This window comes from Grus americana, chromosome 14 (genome assembly GCF_028858705.1).
Source record: "Grus americana isolate bGruAme1 chromosome 14, bGruAme1.mat, whole genome shotgun sequence".
NCBI lineage: Eukaryota > Metazoa > Chordata > Aves > Gruiformes > Gruidae > Grus > Grus americana.
The window spans coordinates 1,933,751-1,957,613 of record NC_072865.1 but is presented as its reverse complement, the minus strand read 5'-3'; the positions used below and the strand labels follow the sequence as shown (position 1 = coordinate 1,957,613).

General features: G+C 48.5%; 2 protein-coding genes across 6 annotated transcripts in view; one reads left to right on the top strand and one right to left on the bottom strand.

The window, feature by feature from the left end:
* Positions 1 to 403: 403 nt before the first annotated feature.
* Positions 404 to 6,891, top strand: CCNI2 (cyclin I family member 2). The gene is made up of 6 exons (XM_054841644.1): positions 404 to 645; positions 1,277 to 1,832; positions 3,000 to 3,149; positions 4,477 to 4,611; positions 5,355 to 5,429; positions 6,595 to 6,891. The coding sequence occupies exons 3-6, from the start codon at positions 3,036 to 3,038 to the stop codon at positions 6,889 to 6,891; spliced, it is 621 nt and encodes a 206-aa protein (XP_054697619.1). The 5' UTR covers positions 404 to 645; positions 1,277 to 1,832; positions 3,000 to 3,035.
* Positions 6,562 to 23,863, bottom strand: part of SEPTIN8 (septin 8) — a 47,085-nt gene continuing 29,783 nt past the window's right edge. For 2 of the 5 annotated variants that reach the window (XM_054841640.1, XM_054841638.1), the window contains exons 9-10: positions 23,071 to 23,261; positions 6,562 to 7,994 (exon numbers count right to left, since the gene is read on the bottom strand). In XM_054841640.1, coding sequence (XP_054697615.1) covers positions 7,829 to 7,994; positions 23,071 to 23,261 — 357 coding nt within the window. In that variant the 3' untranslated portion in view covers positions 6,562 to 7,828. Of the gene's footprint in view, positions 7,995 to 14,706; positions 15,354 to 17,345; positions 20,270 to 23,070; positions 23,262 to 23,863 lie in introns of those variants that run through there. The other 3 variants (XM_054841639.1, XM_054841641.1, XM_054841642.1) reach the window with 3 other exon arrangements.

Below are 23,863 nucleotides of genomic sequence, written 5' to 3'. Positions count from 1 at the left end.
GGGGTCACTGCGGTTCCATGGCGCCGCCCGGGGCGGGAGCGGGCGGCCTCGTCCGGCGGTTCCGGGGCTCCACGACAGGGCTCCGGGGGGCTCCGGCTCTAGGCCTGAGGAGGCTGCGGGATTAACAAGGCTCTGGGGGCTCTGACAGGGCTCCAGTGGGTCTGTGAGGGCCCCGGGGCTCTAAGAGGGCTGCAGAGCTGACATGGTTGCAGCCCCAGCCCGTTCTCCACACGGGCAGAACAGCCATCTCCTTCTGTTCCTGACCCCTGATCGGTGTCTTGTTTCCCCCCCACACCCCCTTCAGTATTTCTGCACACCCAAATCCTCTTGCTGGCAGGTCGCAGGGTGTTGTCCCAGTCCCACTCCTCCCCACGCTGCCTTTGCTCCGGACACGGCGGCCTGGGATCCCAGAGAATAACCAGCCGCGAGCGTGGAGCACCAAAACAACCCCCCGGCTGTGAGAGTTGCGCTGTGTTTTTGCCAGAGGGCTGTAGGCAAGAGCAGGAACGTGGACAGAATTGATCTGGGGCATCCAGAAGGGTTTCTGATCTCACCCACCAAACTCACCGGTGTGTCGCAGGGCCGGGAACGCGCCGGTAATGACAGGACGGGGCCATTCCCTCACCCCCAGCCGAGCGTCACCAGGTGAGTCAGGAAGCTGGAGGACAAGGTGTTCAGCAAACACAGTCGCTTTGTTATTTATACATTGCCACAGTATTACTCAGAGCTCTACTGTATGCAAAGATTTGTAGACTAATAGAGTAATTTAGCACCAAAAAATATATAACCCAAAGGGCTGGAGAGAGAACAGGGAGTCGTGTGTGGGCAGGCTAAGCTGAGGAATAAGAAAAGGTTTAACATAAAATTAACCAGCTCCCCACAGAAAATGCTGGGTGAGAAAAACAAAGGGAACCAGGTGCCAAGGGGAAAGCTGAGGAAAGTGCTCGCGAAAGGTGGAGAGACTCTGGTTGGAAGCAAATACGGGATGAAATGCGGTGCTGGCAGAGCGGCCCAGCCCTGGGAGGGGACAGGGGTCCATGAAACACACAAAAAAAGGATCCTTTCCAGGGGCTGGAAGGAAAACAGCTCCTGGTGGGCGTTGGGGATGGGGTGGGTGCACCCAAAGGGTATTGTGGATGGGGCCACGACAAAGAACAGGCAGTGCTTTTGTCAAGGCAGGAGAGGGGGCAGGGGCGGTTTGGGGCTATGCCAAAGGTTCATCACGTCCTGGTCCTGGGAATGCAGGGCTTTGCCTGACACAGCGATCTCTCTGCAGGTGGGACCAGCCCACGCGGGCTGAGACAACATTCATCTGAGAAGAGCCAAGCTGTTTGGACCAGGAGAGCAGTGATCTGGTGATCCAGCGGAGCCGCTCCCCGTGAGATCAAGCTGTGTGCAGGACAAGGCTGCGCTTTCCCAGGACAAACACAGTCACCCGGGGGGCTGCAGTCAGAGACCCTCCTAGAGACCCTTCTGTGCTGAGAAGGGCTTTCTCAGCTTTCTCTTGCTTTTTGTACCTTTATTACACAGAAGTTACTCGCTTCAGCAGCGCCTGCGGGCAAAGGGCACTGAGACACCTCACGGATCCGTGGCGGGGCTCCGCCGGCATCGCCGCCACCCTCCGCCCTTCCCGGGCTGGGCCGGGGCGGGTCCTGCGCGCAGCCGCGGATGGCAGCGGGCGGTGCGGCCCGTCCCGCCCGGCCGAGCCCCGCCGAGCCCCGCCGAGCCCCGCCGCGCCGCTCTCCGGCCGCGGGACCGCACCGAGCGCCCGCCCGCCGCCCCCATGCCCGTGCGGGCCCGGCCCAGCACCCCCGGCGGGGACGGTGAGGACGGTAAGGACGGCGCCGCGGCTCTTCCTGGCGGGGCGGGGGTCTCCTGGCGGGGCGGGACGGGGCTCCCCGCCGCCCCCGGTCGCTGTGCGGGACTGGAAGGGCAGGCCGGGCGCTGGTGGTGCGGGAACTGCTCGGTGCCGTTCTCAGGGAGAGTCGCCGGAGGGTGAGCTTTTAATTAATTCTTTTTTTTTTTTTTTTTCTGTCTGGCTACAGAAGGAGAAACTTTTCTGTGCGTCAGCCTGGACAGATAAAGCTTTTTCCTGCTCTCCCCCTGCTGACAGGGTGCGGGCAGTCGGGTTTGGATGCTCTGACATCCAGTGGCAGTGAAAGCCCCAGCCGTGTGCGGTTCCTGCCGCCAGTGAAGCACACGCACCGCAGAGTTTCAGCTTTAGAACTGCAGAACAGTTTCCAGAGGATTCATGTCACTTTTGGGGGGTTTTAATGGAGCTGTAGAGAGAACGGTGTGAGCTTCCAGAAAACACTGATGAGGGAGCCTGCATCCACCACTCTTTACAAAGAAAAGCAAAAATTTTATATCTAGTAATGTCTTTTTTCTGCTGTTATAGACACCAAAACGTCAGCATTGAAATACCTAGTTTCAGGCCGAGATGTTCTCACTGCTTGGTTCTTAGGTGCTATCATTCAGAGACATTTATTTCATGTAAATACGTGCTCAGTCTGGAAAGTGATGTTTCCAAAGTGGTGCTTCAACAGAGAAAGATTAAATTGCTTTAAGAAAAACTGTTAACTGGGAATTAATAAACCTCCTAAGAGTAGTCATCTTTGAACTTTTGTAGGGAAACAATAGCTCTCTATGTGCTAGAAATTTGAAAGCGGGTGGTAAGGGGTTACAGCTTAAGAGCTCTGCAGATGCAGAGCTGAATGTGTGGAACAAGGTAAGGAGTAATGCTGCTGTTCACCCGAGGTTACTCAAGCAAGCCTTTACACAGCCCGGGAGGAAAAAAGCTTGACTGCATTGTTGTTTGGCGATCTGACATGTTTTCTGTCATCATGAGCTTCCCCTGGGGAAAACGGATGACAGGATTGCTCTGTCAGCAAACAAGTCGTATGGCTGCTCCCGACTTAGGAAAGGCATCACGAGAGGAAATCATACTTAGTTCAAGGAGTTGGGATGTTGCGTTATAATTCTTTTCTTGGTTTTGACAGCGGCTCCCATCAGGGAAACTGGCTCAAAGACTTGCCATGAAGTGCCCTGGACCTCCAGAGAGCTCGAGACTTGCCTGCTTCCTGGAAAATGCCTTAGCGAGAGAGGCTAGGATTTGGAAAGTGCCAGTTTTCCAGAATCTCACCCTGAAGGTATTTCCCCTTGTCCTCTTTGGAAGTTCCTAAGGGACTCTGCAGAGATGCAGTGCTGGTCCTGCCATCTAATCCACCTGAATGCAAAGTCATCCCACATGGAATAAGCTTAAGGAGCAGAGGGGGAGGAGGGTCTGTGTTTGTCCCATCTTACATCTGAGTAATGCCCCATGTAAACCAGGTGCTTTGTATTTTCTTTTGACTTCAGTAGTTTTGGGAAATCTACTGGAGCAGGTAAGAGCAGACAACTGATGGTAAAGCCATAAATACGTCATGTTAGGGTTAACTTTGCTCAACACCATCTTTGAGTCCCTTCTGCTCAGATGGGAGAAGAGGGAATTCACTGAGGCCCAGCCCCATTCCCAGCTGCTAAAGCGAGTCAGTCTGCTGCCGTAGGAAGCCACAACACTTACTGGCCCCCTGTGTACAGTGGAAACAGTTACACTCAGCTGCTTCTGTAAAGTGCATCAGATCCATGGAAGAATGCACAAAAGTGCCCTGCCAGCTTTGTCTCTGTTTTGCAATAGTGTAGAAATGCTATTTTTTTTACTAAGCATTTTTACTACCAAATAAAGCAAAACAGTGAAACGGATAATGTGATGAGTAATATTAAACAAACTGGTGGTAAATGTTGTCTGTTCTATAGCTGCTCAGCTCTTTCAGTTCTCCTACAGTAACGTTCAAATGCGTGCCACGGGTTATATGTGGCATTGCAATGGCAGCCAGAGTAAAGTCCTTCCTCTTACCTGAATGCATCTTTAAATAAGATATAAGAAAGAAAAAACTGAGTACGTTTTGCCTTCTGCCTTGGGGGAGTCATACACCTGGCTTCTGTGGTCCCAAGGCTAAGCAAATTCAAGGGCTGTGAAATAAGAAATCTTGGGGAGTAAATCAAAACCTGCTCCTGACTCTAGTTTCTCTCTCCCTGTTGAAACACATGCTGCATCGGAGGGTTCAGTCATCTCTGGAGGGGGGAAGTAATGAGCACACTCAGCACCTCGTTTGTAGGAGCTCAGCTGGGTGGTTCAGCTGTGCAAGGGGAGGGCTGGGTGCTGCCCTATTCAGGGCTCCACCAAATTCCAGTACCAGGCCCCTGTAAGCACAGCTAGGGCCTGACTGGGTGGGCAACACAGATGAGTGCTTTAAACTGCTCCGAAACGTGCCCTTGCCCTCACCCTCACAGCCGACAACTTTCTTCATTCCAAGCCTTCAGACATCTGAAATGTTAATTAGAGCACTTAGAAGGATTTGAGTCTTCCTTTGGAGATACGTTAACAAAATCATCAAGGCACTAACTATTTTTCTTCTAACTTTTTCTTCCCCTCAGGGCACAGATATCTCTCTGTCATGTTACAAGAAAGTGGTTCTCTGGATTGCAGAAATAAGCTCTCGGTTCCAGTTTTACCCTGAAACGTTTGCCTTAGCTACCAGCATCCTTAATCGGTTATTGGCATCAGTAAAGGTAGAGAATCAGCTTTTTCCTGGCTAGATTACTGATTGGGGATGTAAGGAGTATATAATCAGTTTATACACAAAGCAGGTACTATGTTTGGCAGCAGATTTAGGGAGCAGTTGGGGTCTTTGCTGGGGAAGGCACATACGTGTGAATTGGCGTGCTTGATGAGGTTCCACTGATTTACAGTCCTCAGTATAAGTGTTTGTGTGAATTGTGGTCCAAATGCTGTGATAAGCACAAGGAATTCGTTATCATCTGGTTGTCTCTGCTAATCAGAAAACATTTGCATTATCACTTTTAATATTTTAGTTTTGAAACTGCTATTTTTAACCAAACTGTGGGGCCAACTTTTTCTGCCGTTGAAGCAAGAGCAAAGTTAACGAGTTGCACTGAGCCTTGCAGCTCTCAATTCTATTTAGATCGATACTCGCATTTGGCAAAAGCATATTAATTAGTATCTCAGCTGAGAAGAGGAGTGGCATTGCGTTGTAAATACTGTAGCATTGCACAGTCTTAAAATTGTGGGATGCATGAATAAAAATTGCACCAAGAGCAAGATTTATTTTGTTTCACTTTGGCTTTCCTTGCTCTGTTTCCAGCTTCAGATGAATATTTCTGCAGCTAAACTAATTCAGAAGCAACTGTAACTTAAATGAAAGTTTGAAATTTGTGCTTCTGTCATAGCATGACAATTATTTCCCCTAAGACTCTTATCTTCTTTGCTCAGTGTTTTCTTCTTCTCCCTTCAGGCCCAATTAAAATACCTTCAGTGCATAGCAATTTCCTGCCTTGTCCTCGCAGCAAAAACCAATGAAGAAGATGAGGTCTGTATGTTTAGTTTTAAACACACTAAACTCACCTCTTGTGTTCAAGTAGTTCATGTTTCTAGGTCTTTCAGCAACTTGGGCGTAATGAGATGTTAACTTATCTACCCAAAGTAGTCCTCTAAGGGGTGACAGTAACATTTTTAGTCCTGTTTCATCATTGTTCGGAAGAATTGTGACCTTCATGGATGAAGGACTTGTGTCCGCTCATGTAATGGACGCCTTTCCCTCCTCCTGCCCTTAAACCTCTCTCTTCTTTTCAGAATCCACGGCTCACAGTAAGGCTTAGTCTGAGGGGAACGGTCAAGATGCAGCTGCACAGCTTTGTGCGCGCACCATCAGAGTGCTGTAATTCCTTGTTAGAGGGCCTGGGAGGGGAAGGTAGGCGAGACAGAGCAGAGGTTCTTCAGAGGAAGCTTAAAATAGATGAGTTTGCTTGGAGTTGAAACTGGTTGCTGAACCTCGTGAGGAAATGACTCAGGTCTGCACCTCAAGGTGAGCATGTAAAATCAGCAACTGTCCATGTAAGTGTGAGATTGCACAGGATAATCTCTCATGGCAGAAGTGCACCGATAGACTCTTTCAGTCATTTACAAACATGCATTTCCGCTTGCCTTTCTCCTCTTTCCTTCATTCTGTTTTGAAAAAGAACAGGAAACCTAGAAGTTGGAGTCAGACATGCATGTCTCTTCGAACAACCTCTGCTGTGGTGAAATGCTCTTCATAGCCTTTCTTAGGATGTGTCACACTGAGGTTGTTCTTTTCCCCTCAGCTAAAAAGGAGAAGCTGAGTCAATGACCGCAGGAAACAAGACAACCCCGTAACAGAACGCCCCGTAAAACAGGCCAACAGGAAGCTTTCTCCTCGCTTGTTGGAGGAGCAAAACTAATGAGACTGGTAGCAGGGAACGTGCATCACCGATGCAGCATTCAGGGGGCTCACGGTGACCCAGGAGGTGAACGGCTGGTTCGCAGCCAGCTGCCCTGTGACGAGCACAGGCTGGTCTTCATTTCAGATGGGACTTACCTAGGAAAGTGGTCTCCTGAAGGAGCTCAGCACTTTGGGATGTGTTTAAACTTGTCAGATCCCTTCGCAATACAGAGAAACACACACAGCACTGTGTAGGATGTTGGCTTCTTTATTATTTTTATTTTTTTTTTTACAGGTAATACCATCGGTGAAGATGCTCGCAGTGCAGAGTGGTTGTAAACGTTCTCCAGCTGAGATCTTGAGAATGGAAAGAATTATACTAGATAAGCTTCACTGGGATCTTTACACAGCAACACCAATGGATTTCTTAGACATCGTAAGCACTAAGTTTTGCAAATTCTTTTTCTTTAAAGAAACAGCTCCTTATCAAATAAGACTAGAAAACACAGATGCGCACACATACACACACCCACACATCCTTCCCAAGGTGCTTTGCAAACTACCCGTTCGTAGCTATCTGCAAGTCTTTTGAAGAATGTTACAGTGATTTTTTAAAAAATTTTAAGTTTTCTACTATTTAAAACTTTTCATTTTGCTCAAAAAATTTACTCCCATCTTTAAAGGACAACTAAAATGGACGTTAAAAAGATTCTCATAATGCACAACTATATGCCATTTTTATTTTTTTAAATACACACTGCAAAAATATTTCTAACTATTTCCATTCTATTAATACTGTACATAGAAAGCTGTCAGAGTTTTGCTACATTTCACACACAGGTTTTTTTCTTAAACCATTTGCCTTTTCATCCCACTAATTATTCACCCTTGTTTTAGGCAATGAGACTACCCCAGTCTGGCACTTAGTTCACATTGCAGTTACTAAACATTTGATAGAAACAATTAAACTTTATCTTCAAGAAACGATCATGTGCTAGTAAGGCAAAAATCATGTGATACGAACACATCCTGGATCCCTTTTTTAAAGTTATGTGCAAATATTATGCCATCTTGGGCTGCTGATTGTGAAAACTGCCGTTCTTAGGTGCTTGTTTCCTCAGTAAATTCAGAGTGCAGTCATTACTATTGGTTTTATTCTATTCGTATCTGCTGGCCTGAATTCAATCGCTGGATAGCAATCTGGATAACTTCAGAAATGGTTAGGAAACACAGACCTTTTACATTCATCATAAGCTCAAAAAAACCCAGTTCAATGGTTGGCAAGTACGAACACAAAACACACACACAAAAAAAAAAGGGGGGGTGGGGGAGGAACCCTTTAGGTTTCCTGATAGGAGATGAAATTAGTCTGTACTTGTGGTCGATAACATTTGAAAACATACAAAGTTCACTGACCTCTGCTTTTTTTTTTTTTAAATATGTATATATATATATATACACACTTTATCTTCTCTCCAGTTCCATGCCATGGTGATGTCCAACTGCCCCCATCTACTACACGGGCTGCCTCAGATGAATCCTTCCCGCCACGTCGCATTCTTGACCAAACAGCTACAGCACTGTATGGCGTGCCACCAGCTGTTGCAGTTTAAGGGCTCCACATTGGCTTTGGTGATCATCACCTTAGAGCTGGAGAGGCTGACTCCTGATTGGTTTCCTGTTATTACTGATCTGCTAAAAAAAGCACAGGTAGGAATCAAAATGGCCTTTGGTCACAAAGCCTGAGGCCAGGACACCAATAAATTAATAAAGCGCACGTGTATTTACAACCAACGTTGCACTATAGTGGACTTCTGAGAAGTGTGCGTTCACGTTCTGCCTTTGCTGCGGACCTTGCTAGTGCTAACGACAGAGGGAATAAAACTGCGCCACGGGCTGGGGCTGGGCAGAGGGCCTTTCCTGCAGCAGGGGAGGGAGGCTTCCAAATTGCTTGGCCACAGACAGCTCCCTGCCTGCTGAGCAAGGAGGGACTCTCCCACAACGGGAGTGTCCAAGAGCACCAAAAAAACCTGTCACTGTGTCCCCAGCCTCCCACTGAACACTGTGGAAACTTCTAAGTACAGTTACATTGCTTTTAAAATATAATCAGTTTGGCTTCTAATGATACACCAAGCTCTGTTGTTTTGTTGGGGTTTTTTGGTTGTTTTTTTTTTTTTCCCTAAAGCTTTTCTCCAATTTCATAAACCATACCTTTTAAGACTGTATACCTAGAAGGCTTAAACACCCAGGCTGTCAACTTACTGTCACCTCATTTTGTGGTCTTGACTTTGTCTGAAGTAACCTACCCTCCTGCTGTCCCTCCTGACTGTTGTCACCTTCTAAAAGGGAGCACTCGCCCACCTTCTGTGTGGTGGTTCAGGAGCTCCGGCTAAGTGGTGTGCATGAGGGCCAAGGTGCAGATCGCTGATGGGCATCCAGGGAGGCATCCTTCACAGCCTGTCCCTGCCCGGCCCCTCATTACAGAGTTACAGGAGCGTGGCCAGAAGAGAGAGAAATTTATCATGAACTTACAAAAAAGAAACCCCAACCCTGCATCTCTCCTTACAGATTAACAGCACTGACTTCATCCACTGCAAGGAACTTGTGGATCAAGAGCTAATGCGCTTGCAGCCATCCAATGCTGTGTATATTTTCTGTCCCACCCGTCACGCCATCCAGGGCTGTCCCAAGGCAAGGCTGCCCTACCACGGCCCTTCGGGATTGAGGAATTCCCTTCAAGAGAGGGTGAGGGTCACCGTAAACCAGCCAGTTTTAGCACCTTTCACGTCAACTGCAGCCCCAGTTCCTGATGAGACGGTGGAGACTGATGACTACTACGATGGATTCAGACACCTGTACCGTGAGGAGGGGGGTGGGAGGGTGAGCGCGGGTGGGCCGTGCCCCCAGCCCAGGGCTGGAGGAGGCAGCTCCCCGTGTCCGCCCCTACAGCCGCCTGACAGGGACTGGGGGAGAGTCGCTGCCGCGGGAGCAGCAACTGCAGAACCAGTAGGTCCTGGCGAACAGAGCGGCCGACACAACAGAGCAAAAGTGCTGTCAGAGGATAATGATGTTTAGTACTGCCTATTCTGTATGTCCTTCCCAAGCAGTGTGCGCTGCCCCTCAGTTTTTAACATCGTTTAAATACAGGAAGCTGGGGAGAGGAGGGACTTGGGCACAATCCTACAACTCAGGGATCCAGTTGGCAGAAGGCTATGAACTGCACCAGAGAGAACCAGGCATCTCAGTTTATTTTTAAAGTAGCCGTATGAAGTGTGACAGATGGAGCCTTTCATCCCACTCCCTCCATTGTTCTCTCATTAGAGCTAATCTGATGTGCCTCGTGGGAGAGCCAACAGGAGCTGCTTTTGAGGCAGGGGCAGCTCTGTATGAGTGGTCCTCAGGGAGGAACCCAGGTTTTGATTTAGAGAACCAAACCTTCGTTTTTCTACGGCCTTACCCTGGAATCCAGGGTGCCAAGGGCTGTGCTCCTTCCTGCTTAAGCCATTAAAGACCAGTCCCACTTCCTGTGAGTTGTGGGAAATTGCTTCTTGTCCGCGATCACTGTTGCCTTGGGCCCACGCCACCCAGCATGTGCCGTTCAGAGTCGTTTTAATTTATTCTTACGGGACTGGACAACACAAAATGTCTTTAATTAATCCCTCCCTCATTTTTTATTAACTGCTAATCTCCATAGCAAAGCAGTTTTACAAACTACAAAGGTCAGTTTGAACCTCTATTGCACTTTTAAAAGCCAGCCTTACACGTTCTTTTCAAATAAGTGTTTTCTTAGTTGTTTTGGTTTTGTTTTAAAACAGCAGGGCCAGCATTTTCAGGTTATCCTAGTCTGAAGGTGTAACCCAGGCAGTACTGGATGAGTAACACCACCAGAGCTGCCAGTCCTGTTGCAGAACAGGAAGGGATTCCACAGAAACTGCACAGGCTAAATGCTAATGATGCAGGATAAATAAATAGGGGACGGGGCTGAGACAGGAGCAAGGAGACCCTCCTGCTGCCTAACAGCAGCGCTCCTCAGTGCCGGAAGAGTTTCTGGCCTTCCTTCTTCCCTTGCGCATCGTCTTACCTCATAGGAGAGCAATTCCTGAAGGCTGAGCTGTGCAGGAGCATCGTCCTGAGCAGCTCTGCTAACAGATAATGCTTTCTAAAGGATTGCATTTGCCAGGACTGGCACTGAGAACAGAGCAAGCTTTGTGTGTGTGCAGGGAGAGAGCCTTTTCTTTTTAAACCGCAACGAAAGGGGTGCCTGAGTGTTCCAGAAAGAAACATTTAGTATCAGAGACAGTGCAATGACACCTGTGAGCAGCTGCGACTTGAGCCAGCGGTGACTTTGAGCCAGAGCTACCAGGAGCTGTGAGCGCTACGGGGGGAGCCTCCACCCTGGCCCGGGGACGCTGCGGGAGCTGGGCTGGGGTTCTAGACCAGCCGAGGTTTACGAGGTGCCACGCAGCCGGGGCAGCGGCACGCTTGGGGTATGGTACTGATTCAGGGAGGGGTTTCATTCTGTGGTGGGGCTCTTCCCTCCCCCAGTGCAGCACCTTCCCTTTCTATCACAAGCTGGCTGATTTTTTTGAAGGAGGCAAGTTGTCTTTTGTAGTTTTCACTAAATAAAATAGAAGTTTGGTCTGCACGTTCTTAGTGTGCTCCTTGAAGAGTCCAGCCACAAGCCCACAAAGGTCCCTGCAGGAAGGTGGGGTCTGGTTCTGCTTTTCCTCCCAGCCCTTTGCCCCATCTCAAGCATCTTCACCAGCTGCGTTAACCAGTGGAAATACGAGCAGAAACATTCTACACCTGGTAATTAACATGCTCTAACTTTGTGCCACAACCACCGTAACCTCGTGGTTTTTCCCCAGCTTTGAGCCCAGGTACATACTGACACGTAAGGTGGATGGCACATTAAAAACCATGAACAAACCTGCTTTTCCAAACCTCTGCACAGCTATGCGACCAACATTCAAAAGCATACATTAATAAGGGGTTCATTCTAAAAGACAAAGTCAGCATGAAAGGCCCATCAGGGTCCTGTGTTCCCAGTCAGGGTGCAAGACGCCATGCTGGGATGGAACTGGAGCCTGCCTGCTCTCCCAGGATCTGCTGCCTCTCTCCGGCAGCGCGGGTCCCTTCGGCACACCGATGCCAGTGTGGAGTCACAACAAGGGAACGCACACCCGTGGCTTGGCCTCGGCAGGTTAAAAGTGCCGCTTACCTTTGCGTTCCTGTCATCGTTACGAACGGCACTTCCTGCCCTAAAGAACAAGCTGCAAACTTCAGGAAGAAGCTGCTGTTGCAATAGGATCATTCTCATTAAGAAAAGAACATTTTTGATAGTGAAAGCTGCACAAATTCCCTTCTCACTAGCAGAACGGAGTCTGAGGCTGTTCATGTCCTTCCTGCACTGCCTGGACGAGCAACGAGTGCCAAGAGCCGCCGGCGCACACCCAGGCGGCGGCAGTACCGGCGGCAACCGCTCTGCAAGAGTTTCAGCAATGACGACTCTCACGTCTGTGCCTGCTCAGATTGCGCAGAGCCCGTGTGCTACAGACACGAGTTTATTCTCCCTGTAGCTAAACTCACCGCTGTGGATCCTGTAACCATTTTGCTACACACCAGTTACTGGAGAGAACGTACCAGGTTCATCTGGCACAGCAAGTGCTGGCACAGGTTTGATGTATTCAGGGCTACTTTTGTGAGGATTGCTGTTTTGGGGAATATTTGGGCCATGTAAAACTCCAGAGAACATTTACAGAGTATTTTCAAAGAGCTCTTACAGTGTCTCATCTTGACCTGGCAAGGAAGAGGAAGGCTGCTTCCTCCCTCTCTGGGCAGGGGCACAGCTCCCGTCCCAGGCTCTGGCCCTCGGCAGAGCAGCGAGGGTGGGTTTGTGCCCGCAGAGCAGGATCTGTCCCGCTGCGGGGCCTTGGCCGGGTGAGGCACACCCCTCAACCCGGGCGCTCCCGCTGCTGCCTTCCTTCAGACCAGGTTTCCTGAAGTCCCCACCACCTCGTAAGCAAAGCTGCAGTTACACCTGAGGTCCCCAAATCCATCCACAGAATTGTTCTGTCCTTCAGGAAGTTTCCTTGCTGCACACAGATGCTCAGGTGCTGAATCAGAGCCAAAACATAAACCAAACATTGAATCACCTACAGAGACAGCGAAGCAATTCAGAGCCACCCCTCGCCACTGCCACCTTGCCCGTTCATCAGCCACCACCGAGAGGAAACGCGCCAACAGCTACAGCAGGTCGCCCGGGAACCGCTGCGTGCAAGGACGAAGCTGCCTTGCTGCGGGTCAGCGTTCACCGGAGGGGTTTGGATCATAGACCTGACTCGGTATCACTGCTTACGGTGGGCGATGACCTAGAAGAAGAGTTCATTTACACGGCTGCAGAAATAAAGAAATAAAATTAAAGAAATAAACTTCTGTGGTCAGAGAATTGATCAAGACACAAGAAAACAGCAGAGGGAAGAGTAATACAATAGTCATTTCACCGTACTACGGGTTTCTGACAAAATTTGCTGATGTGCAAAAGAAAGGCACAGAAGCGATAAACAGCAACCAGCACCGGGACGGCAGAGATCTTTCAGAGCACCCAGATGTCACCGATAGCGAGTGCTTTCTGACGCGTGTAAAGCCTTTCTGTTTATTCTGTTGGGCTTCCTTTACATCTCACTTGTGGGGTTGCCTCTGCTGGGGTTTTTTGTTGTTGTTTTTGGGTTTGGGGGGGTTTGGGTTTTTTCCTAATTGGCTTTACTATTTTAAATTCAATTTGAACAGTACTTACAGTTTGATTCTTTCAGAATGCAGAAAAGTACACTTAGATCAAGTGATGCATTAACTCCTGGCAGGTCTCAGCAGCTCCCCCTCATTCTTCCTCAGCAAGACGTGCAACTTGAACCCCACTAGTGACCAAACTACGGTCATGGCAAACAGAACTTAATCAAATCTTCTGAGAAATTTGGAAAAAAATTAAAGAAGAAAGCTTTTATTCCCCATTTACCTATCCAAATGGGAATCTAACTCGACAATAGCTCCAAACCGGATAGAAGCTCTGCCAAAGGAATTAGATTGGTTAGACTCAAAGAGAACAGAGACAAGTTTAACAGAGTCATCGAAGCAGCAGCAAAGTGTTTGTCATTGCTCAGCACCGCTGCTCCAGCTTCCCTCCTGTGCGGTGCAGGGCAGACAGACATGAGGACAGGCAGAGCCACCCTAAGCGACTTCCAGCTCCGACTCCACGGCCACAGAGAGGTGGCCCGGTCAGACCCTGGCTGCTTCTCACCCCGTCCCTCCTCCTCTGCAGCACCGGTGCCTCGTCCCTGCTCGCTGCGGCAGCGGGCACAGGCAGGGATGAGCCACATGGGATGAACGCGCTTGTCACGGGGTTTAGTCCCCACTGCCTGCAAGCGGCAGGAGTCTCCAGAGCTTCCCCGCGTGCCCAGTTTGGTTATTTTCAGGCCACGTACCTGTTACCTGCTGAGATTTACTTCCACCTTCTAAGTTACGCCAAGGGCTTCCAGAGATTTTGGCATCATATACAATGCGCCCCAGGGACAGGAGCTCGGTGCCTGCGGCAGTCAGTGCCTCTACACCATCCTCTCCGCCTCAACAAGCTCCTGGGTGGTGATGGAGACCCAGCCCGCACAGTGGGACCCTCGCTGGGCTCCTGCCCCCCACCCCGCTGTTCACAGCCAGGTCTCGTCCCGCTCCGGTCACGCCACCCAGCACTAGGGAGGGGCTCGGGGTGCAAGATTCCTTTGAAGCTCCTACCAAGGGCTGGCTTTCTGCTGGTCTTACACCCCAGCCCCGTGGCAGGACACACCATGGCACAGGACAAGCAGCAGCTTGGAGAAGGGGGGGGCAGGGGGATTCTGCTGGGGACACACAGGGGACAGCACACGTTAAACACAGACATACAGGGTAGGGTTAACTGGGGGAACCTGGAATAATAGCAAGGGTTGTGAATTTGGACACAGCGCTGTGTTGTTCCGGTGAATGTAACTAGTGTACAAAACATGGTTTTAACAGATGTTTGTTAAACAAATCAGTTTTGTTTTTATTAAACCCAGCTTTGGTACAAGCAGGTCATTCCTGAGATTCGTTTACAAGGTTGTTTCAAAACAAAGATCAAGTGAGGCCTCTCGCTGTTCCTGTGTGAAGTTAGACTGGGGCACAGACATCACACTTGGTTTTGGTTTTTTGGGGGTTTTTTAGGGTTTGGTTTTGTTTTGTTTTTCCTTTAAACAAGGCTTTGTGTAAGGGGAAATCAGTCCGTTAAACACAGAACTCACAACCAGGAACGCCAAGTCTCCAGCTTTAAACCGTTTCCCCTCCGTTAACGGGTAAGGTGGAGTTGTCCTTTACAACGGTTCCCTGGCTGGCCAGGCAGCGTCACCGTCCCGAAGCCACGAGTGGGGAGGGGGGCAAGTTGTGAGGCAGCGTGTGCAGCCCCAGGGAAACTAAACAAACGGAGCAGGGGGATTTTTGTTATAAAACCCGTAAGTCTACAGGAAAAAGCTACACGGAAGAGTTATTGCTAAGAAACGCGAGAATCCAGCTGGAAGGTTAGGGTCGTTAGGAGGTTCCCCCGTTACACCCCAAAGCCAGACCGAGGAGGGGACGCACGGAAACCCCAGGACAGCGGCAGCTCAAGCAGCAAGCCGAAATCTCGCCTGGGGCTAACCCAGCTTTGGGCCTCGTCTCTGGAAGCTGGGTCGGTGTTAGCTGTTCCTACGGGCCCTCGCCCAGAGATTAGCGTTTTGGGTTTAGTGCAAGCCATGCAGCAGCCTTCATTAGCAATTTATCTTTTGACAAGTACTTTAGATTTCAATTTTATCAAGAAACCTGATCAAACTTTTCCCAATCAAAAGATACGGTGCATCTTAGTCCTTGCTATATAATCTCTTCTGTGCAATATATTGCAAGCTTAAAGGTGAAAGCACCAATTAATTTCTTCTGCATGAGATGTTTTGGCCTTAATAAATCTTCTAATTAACATGTCTTCCTGATGTTATGGAGCACGCACTGGGAAGACTAAAAAAGCTACAGAAAGAACAAAAGAGAATCAGTATTTAAGTTTCAGTTATTTACATTAAAGACAGCATGAAAGGTCAAAACACAAATCTAACGTATGCCGCCCGATAGCGAGCGGGGCTGGGTGCACAGGAGACATTTGAATTTAAGCCATCGCAACATGGAGAAGCTCTCATGGCTGCCAAGTTCTTGTTTGGAACTGGTGATCAGAGGATCGATTTAAAATTTTAATGAGGAAAGGGAAGGACTGCTGACAGGGAACATCTGAGAAGTCACGTGCTGTGGAGATGCAGGATGGGGAGGCACGGAGCCGTCTCCATCCCGGCCAGGACCGCAGGTGCCACCGAGCGGCCCGGGCCGGTGGGTTGCTCTGTCCTTGCCTCACAGGTTACGTCCCTCAGAGCAGCGCAGCTCTCCCCGTGGAGCAGCCCAGGACAGGGAGACGAGGCTGGTTTGGGGTGTCTCCTGCATCAGCGTGTCCTAGGGCCACGGTCACCAGGCTCCAGCTCCAGGACTGCAACACACGGATGTACCCACCCCACTGCCGAACTGCTTGTGTAACAACGCCCTGCGTTCCTCATTCTCTTGCAAGCATCTCCAGGAGCTTTGCACAAATCTCAATCGATAATTTTAATACCACTCCTGTGGAAAAACACTTGCCAGTGTACGTCATCCCGAATCACCAGGTGGCCCATCTTTAAAATGACCGGCTACTCCACCACCTTAGTTTCCTAGTTAATTCTTATGTACCTGAATGCACTTTCTCTTCTCTGGCCTCCTAAAAGATTTGGCTTTAAAACGTACTGGGATGGAAAAGGTTGTAAAACATTTCACACAAACCACCTGGTACCAACTGCAAAGTCCCCACTAAGGCTCATCCTTCAAAAATTAAACAGGCTCAAGCGCCACGACTCAAACCCAGCGCAGGCTCAGACTTTCACCCGCACTCTTCGTCGGTGATGGCTACAGGCAACGTCCCACCAGCTCCAACCACCGCTGCTGGTCAGCTCTGCGGGTGGACGGACAGTGTCCGTACAGCACGATGCCACAGCCAGGGTCCCCATCCCGCCCTTGTAAGACGGTGGGATGCGAAGAAGAGCACATAAGATGACCAGAACTGCCCACGGCCTTTTAAGCAAGCTGCATATTGAATGCAAAAAGCAGAGGTCTCCGGCACAAGCCAACTCCTGCAGCAATAGCACAGTCTGTCTGCACATTTCTAAAAAGATTTCAGAAGCAGCCAGTGTCACCGACTTGGTTTTGTTCTTGGAGCTGGGGCTGCAGAAAAAGCTCCCTCAGAAGCCCCACTTCAGCAAACACCGTGCATCAGCCAAACTCCACTCCTTGGTTTTGTCTTAAGTGCAGCTTTGATCTCGGTCCAATACCAAATGAACCCCAGAGGCGCCCTAAGTGAACTGAACATAAGGTCATACACAGCAATGGCCACAGAACAGACACCAAGAACAGGCCTTCAGGGAAAGCTTCAGCAGCAGCTCTCTGGAAAAGTCACCCCAAACTAACGCTGTGCTCTTTTCTGGCCTTGATCTAAGCGTACAACGTGCTTCTCCAGAACAAGCTGTGGAAGTACCATGAGGAAACTCTCACCCTCCATCTCTGCTCCCTTTTCATCCTGCCCTTAAATCGCCTCTTTGGGCATCATTAGGTCAGCGAACCTGCGGGTAACGCTACCCCTCAGCCACCAGATCCCACAACACAGAAGTACAAACAAGCTTAAAGGCCGCTTCTGCACAAAAAGGGATGGATTTGAATTAACACCTTAGAATTTCTCCCCAGATTACAAATGAGGTGCTTTTCGGCATACTGCACAGTTAGCTAATTGCAAATTAATTAGCTAATTTTATCTTTGAATGTTCCCAATGGTCATAAGACGTCCTGTGACTGGTAAGCTCCCAGCCATTACACGTTACTATTTCAACAGAGATCCACTAGATAACACGGGAAACCCACTGCTAAATAAACGACACCACAAAAACTCAAAATACACGTGAGATTTAATAAAAGAAAAAAAAAAGTACAGAGTGAGTGGAAAGAACTGAAAGTCAAAAAAAACGAACGCCCAAGACATTTGGAATGACGAAGTGAAGGGATGCAGCACGGCCCGGGGGATGCTGCCTGCCCCAGGGGATGCTGCCCGCCCCGAGCAGGTCCCCGTGCTCTGGGCCAACCACCCATCTCCCCTGGGCAGCATCCACCACCGCCAGATGTGAAGCCGACACAGCTCAGAGCCCCACAAAACACATTTTAAATTATAAAGCAGACAACGTACATGATGGTAAATGTGTAAATGATTAAAAAAATGGATAGTTTTTCCCATTAATACCAACCTTTTATGGATAAATGTATAAAACAGCTGAAAGATGTGTAACTTCAGTTATTTCTGAAGGGTTTTTCTTTCACTTCTAGCCTACAAGATGTAAATCTTCGGACTGGAGCGAGATTAGCATCACCGTGCATTTGTAACTTGTTAAATAAAAACACAATACAGAACTACCCTATATACCACATACTTAAATCTTGTCTCAGCCAAAAGGAAAAATCAAGTACTAGAGAAAAAAAAATAATGACAGAGTCCAATTGGGGAGATTATGATGTTGACTGCTCTAAAGAACAAGTAACTATGAGGAAAAGGTACGTCCATCACAACGTAAAGTGAACGTATATATAATCATCATCATCAAAATATTGTTACATACATTCTGAATGTCTTCATCAGAAAAAGCTGGAAATTTCTCCACAATGCCCATGGATTTGAAGGTTTTTACTCTTTCATTGTTATCATCGTTATTTGTAACTACCTGTTATTATAGGAAAAAAGAATTGATCTCTGGGGAGCCAGGGCAGATGGAAATCATTTGCATAGATCTTGCCGGCTGCGGCACGAGCGGGAAAAAACTATCGACTGAAACGCGATGGCGAGGCAGCAGCGTGCACAGCCAGTATCAGCAGTTCTTGCTTTATCCCAGCCTTGGTAACGCTGGCCTTGAGAAGCAAAACAGCGAACCAAATAGCACTACTTACTCATGCAATTAGTGCACCAGAGTTTCTCTCATGAGCAAAAAAAAAATCAAAGTCTTGCCCCTAATTTGCTACATGACTTGGCTGTAGCCAGTGGTGAACTGGAATTGTCTTTTTGCATGTAACAATAGGTTGGGTTCCTTGTGTGTTTCTCTGAAAAAAACCACACATGAACCCTTCTAACATTTGACAGTTACCCACTAAAGTACATCTAACCTGGAGGCACAGCCTCACAAATTAAACGTTCAGCTTTCAGCAGAGGCCTAGCACGCGCACACAGTTTTGACTCTGAAAAGTGACCTGTTCTAAAAGGTACCTGTGAGATCTTCATGAGGTTCGTTCTTACACGCATCAACTAACACTGACGTGATTTTCCATATATCTGTATAAAATGCCAATGTCCATATGAAAACAGTTTAACACCTGAGCATATATTTAGAAGAAAAAAAAAAGAGGAAAAAAGCTGCTTTAATGGGATAAGCGAGTTCAAGAACGTCATTTTACAATCCAGCAAAACGCTACCCTCAGACAGACCTGTAACAGCTCAGATGCGAGGCTGTGCGCCTCATCTGCAAGTCAAACAAGGGATTTGCTGACATCTTAGCTTAAAGAGAAGGAAAAAAATATCAGAGAAGTCCTGAAACATTAATAACTAAAAAATGCACACATTCACAACTAACACTTAGCCAGCCAGTGTTTTAATAAACTCTAAAGACACTATGTGGGGGCTAATATAAAATATTTGCTTTCTTTTAGCCTATTATCTGATGGATAGAATTGGGTCCAACTCTTTTTCCATGACAACATAGCTAGTAAGTCTCTATTCAGTTATTGTCCTGCCTTATCACACAGTGGTTTGAGTGGAAAAAAAGAATATTGATCCTAATTATTCCCCCAAGCTCGGTTGCCCAGGAAAACAAGGCTGTGATTTCTAGGCATTCGGAGCATTAAAGGAAGCACCTTGTAAGAGGAATAGAGCCTATCGGCATAAATACGATGCATAGCTCAAGATCAGGGGATTCTCCTTTTTAGGCACATAATAAGTTTAAGGTTAAAGAGTAAAAGTAAAGGTGACCGCTTAAATAGTTTTTCCACAACAGTAAAATACATTGGTAAATGACAAGTGAAAAGTTACACAAATCCTGTAGTTCCACATTATACAACAAACTCTTATGAAAAATCTTTCTATATAAATGTTCTACTTTAGCAGTAAAGAAAATTCAAAACATTGTCCCATGAATTTTATTAACCAACCACTCTCTTTATATATATATATATATATATATATATATTATAAATGATGTAGAAAGTGTTTAGAGTAATTCAGGATTAAAATATATAATTACTGGAATGAGAGTTACTCAGACTAAGCTTCCCAGGGCAGAAAGTCTAAGCATTGTGTTTTTCTACCCATTCTAAAAACTTATTCAAATCGAGACTTTTGTTAGAAAAATAAAAGTTTCGGCATTCTTCATGCCACTCCTCACATTTATGCATGTACAGGGGAAGGTAGATGAGCCAATCACAAAAAAAAAATCTAGAAAGCAAGTATTTAGCTGGTGAGTAAGGTGAGTTCAGACAAACAGTTATGGTCACTTTATACATGGCTGTTCAATTGCTGGGTTTAAACAAAACATCTTACTTTAGGGATTAGTTGACCTTGTTTAACAAAATGTACATGGTAAGGTTACTTCCTTAAAACCTCCTGATAAATTCTGTACAGATAACAGCGAGTCGTTACACTGCAACCACCGAAGATGCTCATTTTCTCTTTCACTTTGGTCCACTCACACAATGTTATGAGAAGGGTCACAGGGTGGGAAACTCAAGCAACTTAACACATGAAAGCACCAAGTCCACTCTGGGCCTGAAAGTCTGTGTGTGATTAACTGAAAGAAACAAAACATAAAAAAAAAGCATGAATTAAATTTATGAAAATTAAACAAAAGCAAAGTGTAGCGAAATATGTTAAAAACAAAAAAAGGAAGAGAAGGACAAACATATCTCACAGGTGAGAGCCACCCCGGCACGCTGAGCCCCTCGCCACAGAGCGCGACCCACTCGGCTGCTGCAAGTGCAAAAGAATCTCTGCACAAACACTTCCCCCCCACCAACACCTGCAATAAGTTTTTACTTAACAAAGCTAAAAACGCTGTGTGGAAGACGATAAAAGGTTCAACTAGCTCTCCTAGAAATTGAAACCAAGAAAAAACACCCCTCCCCAAGCTCACGATACATCCCCAGCTCCTGCAAGGTCCCAACAGCTTGCCCAGAAACAAACCCAGGACGTGCCTGCGCTCGCATCCCCGTGCCCTGGGACCGCGGGGGCTGTCCCGGCAGCAATGCTCCCTGCATCCCGCTTCCCTCGTGCCGCCCCGACTGGGCACCTGCCCCCACGCAAGCCGAGTGTGAGCCCCCAGCTAATATTACACTCAGCTCTGTAAAGCACCAGCTCCTCGTTTACCAAAGCCACGGGCTCAGCCTGAGCCGCTGCTCCCGGGGGAGGACACTGCTTGCTACCAGCCCCCAAATCCCAGCTGCCTTGAAAGATCTCAGTAAGAAAGCTGGCAAAGACATTCCTGCTGCTTGTTGGGGATACACAGAGCCAGTTAATGCCTGCGTGGTCTGCGGCATCAGCACCAACACAACCGCCTGGGATGCGGCGGTGGGATGGGTTAGGGCTGTGCTCCCTGGCACACGGGTTTCATGAGACCCCCGGCTCCTTCTGAGGCCACCCAGACGAAGAGGGTGTCTGGGAATACAGGTCACTGGCAGGGCCGGGGGAATCACCTTCCTTTGAATTTATTACAAATTTCATTATCATGCTTGAGCAGAAACCCCCAAATACCACATTTTGAACTAGCTCACAGGTTTGGGGGAAAAAAAATAAAAATAAAAAAACCCCAAACCCCAATCCAAAGCCACTTCCTCTCCCTAATTTATTAAGTCTATTCCTGGTGACAGTGCACCTCCTCTAGCCGTGCTCTGGAGCTGAAGAGAGCCCACACCCTGGCCCCAGCACCGTGCGGGAGTCCCCAGCACGCAGAGCACACTCTGTGGGTGCCCCTCGGCCCTTCGTACGCCTCCCGAGCTGCCTCCTCCCAACCCTGCTTCTGACCGCAGACGGTTTCTAATCACCACCCAGAAGAGGAAGGGCGTCCGGACTCACATCTGCAGGTGGGCTAAAACCAGCAAAGCGCAGGAAACCTATTTCTCTCGCAGACAGACGGAGCAGAGGGGAAGCTGCAGCGTTTCCGCCTGGCCAGCACACACAGTACGTCGCCGTCGGAGCATCCCAGCCACCGGCATCACTCACGCCAATTAACAGCGTGCAGCTCGGTGTGCTCACCTTCTTCAAAGCAGACCTGGGCCCCAGGCTGCCCCAGTATCCAGCCCCTAATTCACGTGTGAGTTTAGCCGGAGTAAACTATTTTCAGCAAAATATTTTACAAACCATTTTGGACTCTGTGTGTGTGAGGTGGGACATGCCCAGAGCATGCCAAGAGGCGTGCAGTAGAATGTGCTTTGGTTTCGTTTTCACGCCAACGCATTTACATTCCAAGGAAATACGTTAAATAATACACACTTCCATAGGAAGGAACAAATTACTAGCGTGTCAGTACACAGAATGAGCTTGTTCACTGCTGCGGTTCACAGCAGAGGAATGACAGAGCACAAGATCTCATCAGCAACATGAAGCCGAACGTCGTGCTGCCAAGAGCAAACTCGGATGTTGCTACTCTTGGACTTCTTTTTTATTTTGCATCATTAAAAGACTCAGAAGGCATGGCCACCAGCCTGCTCTGGATTTGACAGAATGCAGTTCAGACTCTTAAGCTCCTTCACATAAGGAGAAGTAACAAAAAGTGCTGGAATAACAGAATTACCAGCTTCTATGATGGCACTTCCCATTTTGCTCCCTATAGCCAGTGCTCCTTGAAGACTGGCTCAAATGGAAGCAGGATCACCCCCATACACCTTTTCTTTTTAACCTGTTTGCCCCATTCCTGCTCTATCATTACACAACCAGGCAGCTGAAAGAGCATTATTTATACACCATCGCTCCACACTCTTGCTGGCTTCAGCAATGTCAATTAACTTGCAGCAAGCTAAGAATTCTGCCTTTAGGGGAAAAGAGCGCTCTCATAAGCAGAGCTGTGTCTTGGAGCCCTATTTCACACAGAGCCCTAATGAATTTCCAGTGCATCTTCGCTCTAAGCTGCTGTTTCCTTCTTTACAGCTCTGCCTTGAAAAATACAGTAAGCGCACTCTCCAAGGAGAGCCCCAAGCCTACAGATCACAGTGAGGTAGAGCATGACAGGGGACCTCCTCTGCAAGACATTATGACTGTGTTGAGATTGTCCCCACTCCTCTCACTGGGGAGAGGATGCAGCTTATTTCCAGTCACCTTCCCATCTGTCTCCAGGAGCAGACGGCTCACAGGATCACTTGAGGCAAGGGGAAACCCTGCAGGACTCGCAGCCTTTAGAGAATGGCCTCAAACTGTGGATCCCTTCCACCTGCTGCTTCCCTGGGGCTTTAGGCAAAGAGTTCAGAAGGGCAGGAATTAGGATTCCAAAATCCCCTTTTCCATTTGCCCTCCAAGCAACTGCACAAACATTAAAGCATCTAAGCAGACACCCAGCTTCCCAGCGGCAGAGGAGAAAAAGACTCGAGCCCAGTCACTTACTTTTTCTTGTCTTTGTCCTTCTTCAGCGGCTGCTGTGAGGTAGCCTGCAAGGATTGGGACTGCAAGGTTTCCACCGCTACTTTCCGCCTGTTGAAGGCGTTCATCTCTTCCTCCAGCTCCCTCCTCTTCTCCTCCACCTTCCTTTTCTCTTCCTGGTGTATCCTTTTTAAGTGCTCAAATTTCTCATGCAGCTGGGAGGAGACAGACCCTCTGAGCATCACATCCGGCACAGCGCCAGGCTGCGCTCCCTCTGCCCCACTCCCCCCGGAGCTGCCCTACAGAGACCGAGCGTCTGGCAGGGTACAGCAGTGTCCCTGCACCACGCAAGCCCCTCGGCAGAGCTGACCTCTGGGCAATCACAGCCTCTTCACCAAAAGCAGGGGAGACACAATAAATTCAGCTCTGCCTGACACCACGTATCAAACCAGGAGAAAGCGTGAGCCCTGGATACGTGCACTGAGGGTCTCGGCTCAGTCTGCAGCCCTGCAAAGGGGGTTGTGGGCATCATGGACTCTGTCGTTCCTCACTAGCTTTGAAGATGGTCCATTTATTTCCTCCCCAGTCACGGCAGCTGCCTGTGGCCTCACACCAGTGACCTGGGGGATTCCAGCCCAGCTGCCCCCTTCACTCTGCTGTCCAGTGAGCCTCTGGGGGCAAAGTCTACCTGGGATGGACGCTCACCAAAACATCCTGCACTGCCCATCACTCACCAAGCAGCAGCCGAGTCTCCTACACGCTGCACAGGACAGGCAAGACTGTTGTTTGTGAGGCACCTAAACCAGTCATACTGTTT

What these genes read in the sequence shown, in the direction of transcription:
- CCNI2 (XM_054841644.1), top strand. Translation starts at nt 3,036, where the DNA reads ATGAAGTGCCCTGGACCTCCAGAGAGCTCGAGACTTGCCTGCTTCCTG. An exon ending in TCCAGAATCTCACCCTGAAG is followed by an intron (nt 3,150 to 4,476) that starts GTATTTCCCCTT and finishes TCTTCCCCTCAG; the next exon opens with GGCACAGATATCTCTCTGTC. An exon ending in GGTTATTGGCATCAGTAAAG is followed by an intron (nt 4,612 to 5,354) that starts GTAGAGAATCAG and finishes TTCTCCCTTCAG; the next exon opens with GCCCAATTAAAATACCTTCA.